Genomic DNA, 13413 nt, shown 5'->3' with positions numbered 1-13413 from the left:
ATTATAATCAAAGTACACAACTGTAGCTCAAGACAGATTTGAGAAAGACCTCTCAAGAAGGTGAAAGGCCCTCCAGTCCCCCTCACCCCCACACCCTGCCCACACAATCCTCCCCACCCGCTCCCCTTTATGTATCGTGGAAAAGAAGAGGTGGAATTCCGTCCTGTGGTTTCTGAACACACAGATCCTTGTCTCTCATTTGTTAATGTCACAGAAGAGATGGTACTTTTAACCCCTTCTCTCCACTTGCTCTCCTATCACTTCCCCCTTTGGTCTGTACACCTGATATCAGAGGTTAGTAAGAGACAAAGCAGCTCAGTGTTGGAAAATTTGCAACATGAAAAGGAAGGATGAAATTTACCCAGTTGCTATCCAGATTCTTTTATTTCCATACTTTAAGCATGACAGTGACCTCAAATTGAGCCAGTTCTAAGGGTTGAACTTAGAAAAATAGCATGAGATAGTAGACCATTCACTGAACTGGTGTTGAAGAAATGCATGTGGCTTCTGCCTTGACTGCTGCTTGCTGCCAGAATTTTGAACAAAGCCCTCCAGTTCTCTGGGCCACAGTTTACCCATCTGTTAAAGTCAGTGAGTGGCCTAAAATGAATTCTGAGTTTTCTTGTAACTCACATTTTCTATAATACTGTGCCTTATGCATTCATTCCAATCCAGATGGCATCCTGGAGATTTCAGACCCAATGTAGTACCCGTCTTAGGTCCCCAGGTGTCCTAGGAGTCAGAAATGTTACAGAGGAGGCCCAAGAGATTCCTCTGCCAAGGAGTTTCTATACTGTAATTTAAAGCCAGGATTTCCTGACACTGTTGTTAGCAAGTCCTCTGTCCTGGCCTCACCTCCTCAGCTTTGCCAGGGGCCCTCCTAGTACAGAATGACCTGATGTCACTCCAGACCATCAGAGCTCGTGGTCCGAGCTGCTGCTGAGATGACCCCATGTAGTGATCCTACATACTCCATCTGTGTTAACAAGGGAAGTAGTTAACAGGGCATCTACACTGCATTTCTCTCTGTGTGTTCTTTGTTCTTTTTCAGAGTAGGGTCATGGAAATTTATATAAATCTGTTTATGTAAATCACTTTAAATGGAATTAAAGTGTGATATTCAGGAGAAATTTAGCTTTAATTAATCAAACCCAAAGTTTAATTTGAAGAATCTTTTTAGTGTGTTTTGTATCTGGGTGAGTCCATTAGGAGAACATGAAGTTGAGTTTTCCTTAATTAATTGTTTTAAGGTGGAAAGTAGAAAGTACACTGAGAACTTAGCATTTGCTCTACTGGTATGTTATGTGGTAGGAAAGGGTTGAGACTTGGCAGTAGGGTGAGAGAAGTGGTTATGGGTTTGAAGAAATGTATTCCAGTTGAGACCACTCATTCCACCACTGAACTCCAAAGGAGATCATTTCAAAGGGGCATCAAGCCCTGGCCTGACAAAGAATTTACCAGCAGCATTTGTGATGGATGCCTCGGGCTGCCTTGGAAAGGAAGCAGATTTGGGATGGGTTCCAAAAAGAGCTCTCTGACCCAGTTTGACTGGAGTGTCAAAAGAGTGAAATTTCCAGAGCAGTCCTGGAATAAGCCATTGGGCGATGGGAGTGGGGACTCATTAGTGACATGTCACCACACTGTAACTCTCAGGAGAACAGAAGGAGAGGTGAATGTAGGAAGGGGTAAGGAAATATTACTTGTGATCCTTTCATCATATTGAACACAGTTTTTCTTCATTTATAAGGATAAATACGTATGTTGTGTTCATGCACTATTAGCAACAGTGGCTGTGCCTGACACATTTTGTTCTCAATCTTTTTTTAAAGGTTTCATTTATTTATTTTTAGAGAGAGGGGAGGGGAAGGAGAGAGAGAGAAACATCAGTCGGTCGCCTCCCACGTGCCCTTCTACCGGAGACCTGCCTGCACCCCAGGCACATGCCCTGATTAGAGCTGAACCGGCAGCCTGTCGGTTTGCAGGAGGATGCCCAAGCCATCGAGCCACCCAGTCAGGGCTTGTTATCGGTCTTTTAATAAGGACACTAGAATGGAGTAATCTGTATAAGATAATGTTTCTATTTTGACTATAACTTATAAAATAATACATAAGGAAATAAACTTTACCTAAAAATTTCCAAACTATTGGGTTAGAGACCTAAATATAAAAACTAAAACTGTAAAACTCTTAAAAGAAAAAGGGTAAATCTTAATAACCTTGGATTTGGCAGTGTTTTCTTAGACATGACACCAAAACCATAACAATAAAGGGAAAAAAACAGATAAATTGAACTTCATCAAAGTTAAAAATTCTGTACATCTATGAACACTATCAAAAGAGTTCAAAATACAGCCACAGAATGAAGAAAACATACAAATCATATAGCTGATAAAGGGTCTAGTATCCGGGATATATAAAGAACTCGTACAACAAAGCCAGAGTGGGGGGGAGGGGGGGATACAAACAACTCAATTTCAAAAATTAGCAAAGGACATTTTTCCAAAGAAGCAGCAAATGGCCAACATGTACATGAAGAGATGCTCAACATCATTTCATTAGTCATCAGGAAAATACAGATCAAAACCACAGCGAGATGCTACTTCACACCCACTGGAATGGCTACTGTCAAAAACAGAACTGAAAAATAAGTGTTGATGAGGATGTGGGGTAGTTAGGACCTTCAGACAGTGCTTGTGCAGATCTGAAATGGTTGATACAGCCAGTGTGGAAAGCATTTTGGCGGTTCCTTAAAACGCTAAGCATGGAATTGCCATATGACCCACCAATTCAGCTTCTAGTTATATACCCAGAAGAACTGAAAACAAGTGTTCAAGCAAACGTTCATAGTTGCACACAAATGTTCATAGAAATGCTATCACAAGAGCCAAAGTGGGAACAACCAAAATGTCCATCAGCTGATGAACAGATAAACAAAGTGTGGTATACCCATACAATGGAATATTATGCAGCCACCAAAAGGATTGAAGTACTGCTCATTGTGTGACATGGATGAATCTTGAAAGCATTATCCTAAGTAATACCAGCTAGACGTAAAGGCCACATATTGTATGATTCTATTTATATGAAAAGTTCAGAATAAAAAAAGTTCATAGTGAGAGAAAGTATATTAATGGTTACCAGCAGCTGAGGAAAAGGGAGGGAAGGAGAGTTACTGCTTGATGGGCATGGAGTCTCCATTCAGGGTGAGGAAATCTTAGGATGTCATGCTGAATTGTGGTCAGTACCATTGAATTAAAAGAAGAGAACTGTATCTCCCTGAAAGCATAGTAGGACAGTAGGCATGTCTACCTACTATGTAGAAGTGCTATTTTCATGTCTGCACAAAACCATTTCCTGCTTTTTGGGCTGTGTCACCAGTAGTTACCACACATCACTGGAGCTTAAAATGCTTGCCAGAGTCATCTGTACCCAAAGCTACCATTCCTCAGAGCCCTTAACATCTCCACAGGACAGGGCAGTAAGGGTCATGGAACAAGGATCTCTGGAGTGTGATACCCAGTGTGACCTGCAGATATTGAGAGGATGTTTCTCCTTTGGTCTTGTGGGTTTGGCCCATCAAACCAATAAATCTAGGTTTTAAGGGCAGTGGAACTATGAGACTTTTTACTTAAGTCGTAAAACCCTTGCATTTGGCAAGGCCATCCTCAGTATTTGAAGGGTGAACCGGATCTACTTTGCATTGGAGGCCATGTGTCCATGCTTGATAGAGCCCAAGGCAAAGAAAGTTCGTATGTGCAAGTCATATGCACGTCCTGCACTGATACTCCTAGCATCCCAACTGGCTTAGAGTCAGGGTGGTTGGGTGGCCCAGCGCTGAGCTCCAGGGCATGTCCGGCGTTCTTGGCAGGCTTGTCCCTGCAGTGCACAGTGCGGGGAGGGACAGCGGTCTTACTGTTGTGGGAGCTACAGGGAAGGAGCTTATCAGTATGTCCCAGTTTAGGCGTTTCCCTGAATCCAAGGTCTATTAACTTTGGAAGCTTATGTGTCATCTTTTCTTTGTAACCACTGTCAAATCTAGACCGTCAGGCTTATTATTATTTTTTCCTTTGCTTTCAGGAGAGTAGATCTGGAGAAACCAACATCTGTGTGGAAGAAATAATTCGGGTAAGAATATTCCTTTACAAATCTTTTCAAGTGGTTGGGCACAGATTCCAAACAGAAAGGAGTCATGTGGCTGCATTGTCTGAGGGAACCTGTTGTTTGTTGTTTGGCATTGACCTTTTCTGAGGGTAGTCACTTTAGTTGCCTAAATGACGCTTTACAAAACCACAGCACTTTCTGATATCTGGGAGCTACACCTCAGTCTGGTGCCTCTGCTTGGGCTGAGGTGACACTGCATTACGATGATCAGCTGGAAATCAGAAGAACAGCATTGAGGCGAAGTACATGATTGTGCTCACATTTGGATGCCTCCATTAATCACTCCACTGTTTAGAAGCATCTTTTAATTGTTTGTACTTTCCAGTCAGGCAGGGTTGCCTTGTTAGTTTTTTTCAAAACTTAATTAGAATCAGGAGCACTCTGACAAAGAGGTGTCTCAGAGTCTGGAGATTTATTTCTATATTGTTTTGCATGTTATTACTCTGTGCTACTCTTGTGAACCTGCCCTTGTCATCAATGTCATTGTGAGTGGATGCCCTCCATCAGCCATTTCACACCCAGATTCACTTAGGTTGGGCTGTTGCACCAAATTAGTGCTTTCCTAAGAATCCAAACTTATAATCAGGATGTATAATCTTCATCCCATATTTTTCCCCACTCAAATTTTTCAGGAGCATAACCTAGTAATGTACAGTTCTCAGAAAGCTGACACCACACTCAGCAAAACACCAAGACAAATTAAACCAGGTGGTATGGCAATCCCCTATAAAGAAAAAAAAAACTTTATTTGAATATGCTTCCAAGTTTTGGGCATCTTACACACATTTTCTTGAATCTCTACTGCATTACAGTAATATAATTATTTGGTTAAAATTTTACACAAACTATCTAATTTTTTCCAGGGGTAGAGTATTTCTTTTTCTTCCTAAAGTCTTATGTCATAAAAAAAACTTTTAAGTCCAATTAAGCAAAATAATTAATTAAAGTTTGATTTGTTGAATTAATACTGATTTTTGTTTTTCTGGCAGAGATTTATATAGAAAACAATTGGGTAAATTCAAAAGTCAAAAAAGTCAAAGTGGGTAGATTCTTTTCTAGCATTTAAGTATATGTTAAATAAAACACGCATTGTATTTTATATCTATGTTTTCTCTATCCTGGAGTTTTGTTTCAGATCACAGAACCGATAGTGTAAGATACTGATATACTCTTTCTGTGTCAACACACTTTCTTGTTTGAGTCCAGATATTCATTGTTTAGGCCATTTTCCTTTGATTGGTTATGGTGTTTACATCTGCAAAATAATAATACCACAACACAGCAATCCTCTCTGTGGTGTTGCTATTTTAGAAAACTCTCTCTACCCTTCATCCCTTCTAATCTTCTCTGAGGATATAGAAGAAATCTGTCGTTTGACCTTTCTTCTCTATACTTCAAACAGAGCTTAAAGTTTGAGTAGGAGCTTGAGTAATTCACAGACCAAAAGGTTATAGTTTAAGTAATGTAAAATGCACCTAGGATAAAACTGAATGCTACAGCCAAGGATTTAAAGCATTTTTTTCTTCTTAAGAGAGCTAATGCGAGCCTCATGCTCCTTTACCCCTTCCTACATTCCCATGATACTGACCCCCTAGTACATCACGCCACTGGTCTGCCACTGGCATGGCCCGCCTCGATTCAGGCGTGGAACAGAAGGAAAAGCCTGGACCGACCAGATAATTGATTTATATGCATAAGCAAGGTTAAGGGTAGTGGAGATGTGGAGATGATGACTTCAATAGCAGACACCTGAGCTCTCTGTAAGTTCCACTCTTCCTAGAGCCCATGAGGTGTGGTCCTGGATGGGAGGTACCAGAGAGTTGGAGGAAACAGAGGTGTTGGTGGTGCTAGTACTGTGTAGGTGAGCCTTTTCCTCTCCCCTTACCTGTCAGCCTAAGGTAGTAAAGTAGCTCCTAGAAGACTGTGTCAGCGTTCCTGTTTTCCTTGGACTGTTTTCTGACTGTCCCCTGCCTCACTCATACCAGTCATTCTCCAGGATCAACTTCCCCTCTTATCCTAAGCACATCCTCTCCTCCAAATGCAAGCACAGGGCTCCTTCTCATTCACAGCCTATTGTATTTTTGTCGTTTGTCTATTACACATCAGTGTTGCTCCTACATTGTGTCCCCAGTGTGCAAAATTTATAATTCATGATTTTGTTGCATAAATAAATTAATGAGTGATTGATTGAAAAACAAACCCTCTACAGAAGAAAGATGAGTATCATTGTGACAGCTCGCAGACATTCTTTTTGCTCTCCGTCATGGACGTGATGCACCGGCCTTTTTAGTGCTGGGTTCCCATGGCCGATCTCTGTGGAGCCCAGTTTTCCATATCAGTTTCTCTCCCCTGATGATCCAGGGTCACCAGAGGTACTTGTTACTTGCAGCCATCATGTGTAAATGATGGTTCCCTTTTGTCATGGAGTGAGAGCAGGGTCATGAAAACATGCCTTAAAATGATAAAAATTGAGGTGCTCATTTGACATGTATTAACATGCCCTTTCCACATGGGAGCCACTGGGAGAACAGTGGTGGGCCAAACAGACATGCCTCCTTGCCCTCTTCAAACCAACAAAAGATATAGCTACTAAGTTTTTAAAAATTCTGTAAACAAATGTAAAATGTTCATTTTGATGAATACTTAGGGTTTTATGGGAGCTTACTTACTATAGGGTGCACGACCCAGTTTTGGGTCAGGAACAGCCTCCCTGAGGAAACGACATTTGAACTGATCATTGGAGAATGACTAGGAAATCAGCCTAAGAAGAATGGTGAGGGTTCCAAGCAGAGGAAATGCAAGAGCTTGGCTTGTTAGAGACCCAGAAAGGCTGAAGAAGGCTAGAGTGGCTAGAGAGCAGGTGGGTAAAGCTAGATGGGGGAAGCCAAATATGTGGTACCTTCTCGGCCATGTTCAGAGTCCCAGAAGCACAGGGAACCAGTGAAGGATGTGAGCAGAGAGGGTGTGATCAGACTGGCAGTTTAAATGCACTAGTGTGGCTGCTACAGAGAATGGATTGAGGGGAAGAGGGAAGAAGAAAAGGAATGGGAGGCTGCTGCCAATGTCCAGGTGGGAGATGCTTTGTGGGATACTCACAAACATGGGACATGGAGGGAGCTGCTGGTTTTGAGGGTAGAGAGAAAATCACAAATTATTTTTAGACACGTTGAGTTTGAAGTACCTTTTGAGACATTCCAGTAACATGGAGAATGTAAATGAACATACATGGGTTTAGAACTCAGAACAGAGGTCTGAGCTGTAGACCAACATTTTGGATTAATTGGCATATTGGTAATAAAACCATAGAAATGAGTGAATTTGCCTGGAGAGAGACTAGAGACCAAGAAGCAATCAGCATCTAAATTCCCACATTCGAAGGTCAGGGAAAGGAAGATTTAGTGGCAAATGAAGGAGAGAGGGAGTGGCCAGAGACACTGAGGGAAAATCGAGACAGTGAAAAGTCATAGAATCCACGGAAAGGGAATTTCAAGCCCAACAGTGCTCAGAATTTCCAAGCAGACAAGAGAGACAAGGATGGAAAACCACCCAATGGATTGGACAGATGACATAAAGGTCATTGGTGACTTACTTGGGTGCTGGTTCTATGGAGAGATTGGACGGAATCCAAGCCTGACAAAAGGGTATCAGTGGATTCAGAGACTTCTGGTGAGGGAAGGCCATAGTTTCCATTCAGATCCTTTTTCATTTGCAGTAAATCTTACATACAGTACCAACTACCAAATGACGAAGAGCTAACATTTATGGAGTGTGAGACATAAGTTTCTTGTAGGTGTTAACTCATTGAACTGTCACAGCAGCCCAGATGGAGGTGCTGTTAACATCCCCATTTCACAGATGAAGAAACTGAGGCAAGAAGTTAAACACAGCCTGCCCAAGATCACAGAGTTAGTAAATGGTAGAGCTGAGATTTTAACTGGCACCATCTGGCACCAGCATCCTCTCTATTTCTTAACAACTATGGGGTTTTATTAAATCAAGAAGCAACATTCCCCCTCAGCCACCCACCCCACTCCCTGGTTCATTGATGAAACCACTCAGGTATTTTGCTGTGAATGGGAGGTTTTCCATTCTTACGTGTTTATGAAGTTCAGAAGTGCTAGCTCCAGCATTTATGCACTTGAGCTCACAAAGGTTTTATGGCCAATGTTACCAACCTTATTTTTAAACTTCTTTTTTTCTCCCCCCTCTTGTTTTTTGCTGAGGTGACTGTTTTCAAGTCATTTAAATATTACATTATGTTCTAAAGTGTACTTATTTTTTATTCTTAGAGAATTTTAATCCTGGAACTTAATAAATTTGTGTATTATTGCAAAATTCACTTAACCGAGGGAAAAATTATAACTGAGTTCTATGAAGATGTGTGATAAGGGCTGGAAACCCTCATGGCTGACATATGTTTATAACAGACAGCTTTCTAAGTTATACAGTATTTCACCCCTAAGGGCTCCAGTTCTATAGTACTTAGGTGCTTTTTCGTAGCATTATCCATTAACATAGAATGGCATTAACATTTGTTCAAATAAAATCCACTTACAACTTAATGGGGTTGTTCAGGGCTGCATCCTAGGATGCACAGATTTTATGCAAGAGAGGTTTAGATGGCAGTTGTGGAGAAGCAGACTCTCACAACGAGTGAGCCTTTGTAGTAAGAGACCAGTGTTGGAGATTCCGGTTCGGATTTAAGGGATGAATTTAGAGACAATTTCAGTGCAACATCTGAGCGGATTACCTGTTTGGCTTTCATCTTTAGTCATTAATGCTAGAGTCCTGTGAAATATTTACAGGGAATATCTACATAGATTTGCATTTCTGTTTATACGAAGCAGGTAACTGGTAGTTGTGTAAATTCTGGAGACCCAAACCAATCTTCTGACACAGTAGTTGAACACACTTCCAACAAATAAAGGGAACTCCTTTTCCCAGGTTTTCTAGAAGCAAAGATTCCAGTACGACCTTGGGAGACCTGTGAGTATGGAGAGTTGAGAACAGTAATGCAGGTTATTATGTCCCACCCCCCATGTGTTTAGATCCTGTAGGGTGGGCGAAGAGGAACCTTGTGCTTCAGCGTCCACATGTTCCTTAACCCAAATGAAAATGTTAGCCACTGTAGAGAACTGGAGAATGAAGAGATGACTCGTTTTAAGTGACCTGTTTGGGCCATTTGCAGAGCTGGACCTAGGTCAAACCTCCCCTGCTTCAGACCAGACAGGCTTTTTAAAAATAACTTACTTCATTTGTTAAAACAGTAAAGATGTTACTAGTGACAAGAAGAAGCCCACAAATGGCAAAATCAATCCGGGTGTAATTATGGAGGGGCCCCATTAGTACTTCCCATTGCGGGTTGTAGCAAAATAAAATCAAAGCAAAAAACAATGGAATGGGATGTAGGTATAGAAAAATTCACTTAGCAAAACCTGCAAGCCTTATCCAAGATAGATTAGCTTTGCTTGATAGTGTTTTGTTTTGATTTTTCTTTCTTCATTTTTAATAGATTGTATTATATTTGTCCTTTTGGTTGAGACCAAAAGCCCTACTTAAATGGCTCTACTTCTGCCTGCCCGGGGCACCCTAGTGCCTGTGAGGCTGTACCACAGCCTGCTCCTGTGTTTCTGGGCCATTCGGCTGTACTCTGTAGACTTTGTAAATGGTGCTGGAGGTGTTCTGTTTCTAACAGAGCTGGAGCAGGAGACCACTGTGATTCAGGATCTGTTCTGAGCCCAGGCATTTTGGGGGGATGGCCAAAGGAATCCTGGAGGTGCTGAAACTTCCATTGTGAATGAATGGCTTTGCCTTTCTATATTCCCCTGTCTCGTTCTAATCTATACCATGAGAAATCACAAAGGTATTTACATGGGCATAGAGATCAAGGGAATATTAGCAGCCCAACTAGCTGAAGGTCTGTGGGAATATGTTTTATGCCCTAAAGAGTGAGTTCTGGTGCCTCAATCAATATCTTTTAATGGGTGTTTGTCTGTATGTCACTGGAAAAAAAGGAAGCACACAAATAGAGTGTTAACCAAAACTAGATGTTACTGGCTATGATTGAAGCCAGTGGTGCTGAGCCCCTCCTGCACCCAGGCTGCAAATACTAGGAGGGTGTGAGGGGAGCATGTTGCCAGACAGAGTGCTTGACGGGCCAGGTGTCTGCTAATGTCAGAGACACAGCTTCACAGGTTCTTGCGAAGATACTTGGAGAACTTCAGCACTACATTTGAAGATCAAGGCATTAAAAACACCTGATTTTTTTTAATGTTTCCTGTTGCTCTGTGTACCTGTTGCAAGGTACATCAAAAACAAAAAAAAAGAAGTAATAAGATTCAATATGACTAAAAAAGATATAGATTTACTTAGTGCCTAAGAACACCTGCTAGACACATTGCAGGGACCCAGCAGAGGCTTGTGGGATGAGTGAACTAGAAACGGAGTGTGGGGAGAAAATGTAGACACACACTCCTTTCAGGGCCAGTCCTTAGAAAGGTGGTTTGTGGAGTCTAGCCCCAACCACACAGAAATGCAGGCAGCGGCACAGAAGTGGAGAGACCGTCACTGTGCTGCAGTGGCGGGCACGTGGTCCACTGGACGACACAGTGTATGTTCCACTCAGGTTTTACGGCATCTTCACATTATTTTGCTTGTTTATATTTCAGCAAGTCTTTACTTTCAGAAAAAGAAGTGCTTAAACTTGGATCATGTAGAATAAAAAGTGCAAATTTTTGTCTTTGTTAATGAATGAGGTTTACATTTGCAGTACTGTTTTTATTTTACTATATAGATTTGAAAATATTAATACATGTAAAATTATAATATCCAAAATACTTTCAAATGTATAAATTCTTCCCAAGGACATACTTTTAAAAATATTTATTTTCAATTATAGTTGCCATACAATATTATATTAGTTTTAGGTGTGCAGCATACTGATTAGTCATTTATATACCTTGCAAAATGATCACCCAGTAAGTATTACCCATCTGACATCATACATGGTTATTACAATATTATTGGCTATACTCCCTATGTTGTACTTTAAACCCCTATGACTACTTTTGTAACTGGCAATTTATACATCTTAATCTCTTTTACTTTTTTCACTCATCTCCTCAACTTCTCTCCTATCAGGTGACTATCAGTTTGTTCTCTGTATCTATAAGTTTGTTTCTGTCTTGTTTGTTTACTTCGTATTCTAGATTCTACATTTAAGTGAAATCATATGGCATTTGTCTTTCTCTGTCTGACGTATTTCACTTAGCATAACACCCTCTAGGTGCACCCATGCTGTCACAAACGGTAAGATATCATTGTGGTTTACGACTAAGTAATAACCCATTGTACACATGTACTACGTCTTCTTTATCCAACCATCTATCAGTGAACGCTTAGTTTCCTTCCATATCTTGACTATTGTAAATAGTGTGAATGCTTCAGTAAACATAGTGGTGCATTTATCTTTTTAAATTACTCTTTTGGATTTCTTTGCATAAATGACCAGAAGTAGAATTGCTAAGTCGTATGGTAGTTGTATTCTTAATTTTTTTGAGGACCTCCATACAGTTTTCCATAGCAACTGCCCCAATTTTACATTTCCACCACCAGTGCACAAGGTTTCCTTGTTTCCATATTCTCTTGTTGCATATTAATTTATTGATGACAGCCATTCTGACAGGTGTGACATGATACCTTGCTGTGGTTTTAGTTTGCCTTCCCCTGATGATGTCGAACATTTTTTAATATGTCTATTGGCCATCTGTATATCTTCTTTGAAGAAGTGTCTCTTCAGGTCCTCTGCCCACTTCTAATCAGACTGTTATTTTTTATGGTGAGTTGTATAAGTTCTTTATATATTCTCATTATTAATCCCTTATTGAATGTATCGTTGGCAAATATCTTCTCACATTCAGTAGATTGTCTTTTCATTTGGTTGATGGTTTACTTTGCTGTACAGAAACTTTTTGGTTTTATGTAATCCCATTTATTTTTTCTTTTGTTTCCCTGCCTGAGGAGATATATCAGAAAAAATATTACTAAGAACAATGTCAGATTTAACAGCTTATAGTTTCTTCTAGGAATTTTATGGTTTGGGGTCTTATATTTAAGTTTTAAATCCATTTTGAGTTTATTCTGGCATATGGTATAAGAAGGTAGTCTAATTTAATTTTTGCATTTGTCTGTCTAATTTTCCCAACACCATTTATGGAATAGATTGTCTTTATACATTGTCTATCTTTTCTTTCTTTGTCATAGATTAATTGACCAGATAGGCATGGATTTATTTCTGGACTTTGTGTTCTTTTGAATTGCTTGATGTGTCTTTTTTAATGCCAGTACCACGCTGTTTTTATTACTGTAGCCTTGTAGTATAGTTTGATATCAGGTAACATGATACTTTTAACTTTGTTCTTCTTTCTCAAGATTGCTTTGGCTATTCGGAGTCCTTTGTGGTTTTATGTAAATTATAGGATTATTTGTTCTACTTTTGTGAAAAATGCCATTGGTGTTTTGATAGGGATTGAATTGAATCAGTATATTGCTTTGTGTAGGAGGGACATTTCAACAATGTTAATTCTTCTAATCCATGATCATGGTATATGCTTCATTTATTTGTATCCTTTTCAGTGTTTTTCTTCAATGTTTTGGACATTTAATTTGGGTTTCTTTTAAGTGCTTTTCTTCTACAGTGAGATGCTAATGCATTACTAGCCAGCCAACTTGTTTATGTCCTTTGCTAAATGTGTTTAATAGAACCAACTTAAAGAATATCAGAACTGACAACGATTTATGCATTATTGTATATTAGGTCTTTTAATAAAGAATACTTTAGAGTATTAAGAAGCATAAAATATTAAACTATTTGCTGAAGTGATATTAATATTAAAAATACAAAGGCAGATTCTCCTTGTTTGCAGAAGTATTTTGGAGTGTGTGTGTAAAGCCTTTGTGTTAGGACACTTTTAGCATGAAGGTTCTGTGACCTTCTTCACCTCTGCCCTGCATTTTTTAATTCTCTCTCTGACCTAGAAATTCTCTCAGGCAGCTAATCCTCACAAACAGGTCCTAGAATACAAGTCACCAAGACATGTTGGGACAGTGCCGTTTGTCCCATTAGATTCCCTAAGATCACCACATCCTTCTCTTCCCAGTTTCAGCCTGTGGCAGCCACAGCCATGCTCGAGGCATTGCCCTCCTCTAAGCAAGGTCCCTCTGTTGACGGTACCTCTGCCCTCTTTCTGTTAG

General features: G+C 40.2%; 1 protein-coding gene across 6 annotated transcripts in view; it reads left to right on the top strand.

Annotated features, from left to right (window-relative positions):
• AFF3 (ALF transcription elongation factor 3) overlaps positions 1 to 13413 on the top strand; it is a 593859-nt gene that overhangs the window by 306222 nt on the left and 274224 nt on the right. For all 6 annotated transcript variants that reach the window (XM_053664620.1, XM_053664619.1, XM_053664618.1 and 3 more), the window contains one exon: positions 4078 to 4125. In XM_053664620.1, coding sequence (XP_053520595.1) covers positions 4078 to 4125 — 48 coding nt within the window. The remainder of the gene's footprint in view (positions 1 to 4077; positions 4126 to 13413) is intronic.

Source organism: Artibeus jamaicensis, unplaced genomic scaffold (genome assembly GCF_021234435.1).
Source record: "Artibeus jamaicensis isolate MK-2021 breed Jamaican fruit bat unplaced genomic scaffold, CSHL_Jam_final contig_384, whole genome shotgun sequence".
Classification (NCBI taxonomy): Eukaryota; Metazoa; Chordata; class Mammalia; order Chiroptera; family Phyllostomidae; genus Artibeus; species Artibeus jamaicensis.
The sequence above is the reverse complement of the archived record's forward strand: the minus strand, read 5'-3'. Positions and strand labels throughout refer to the sequence as shown.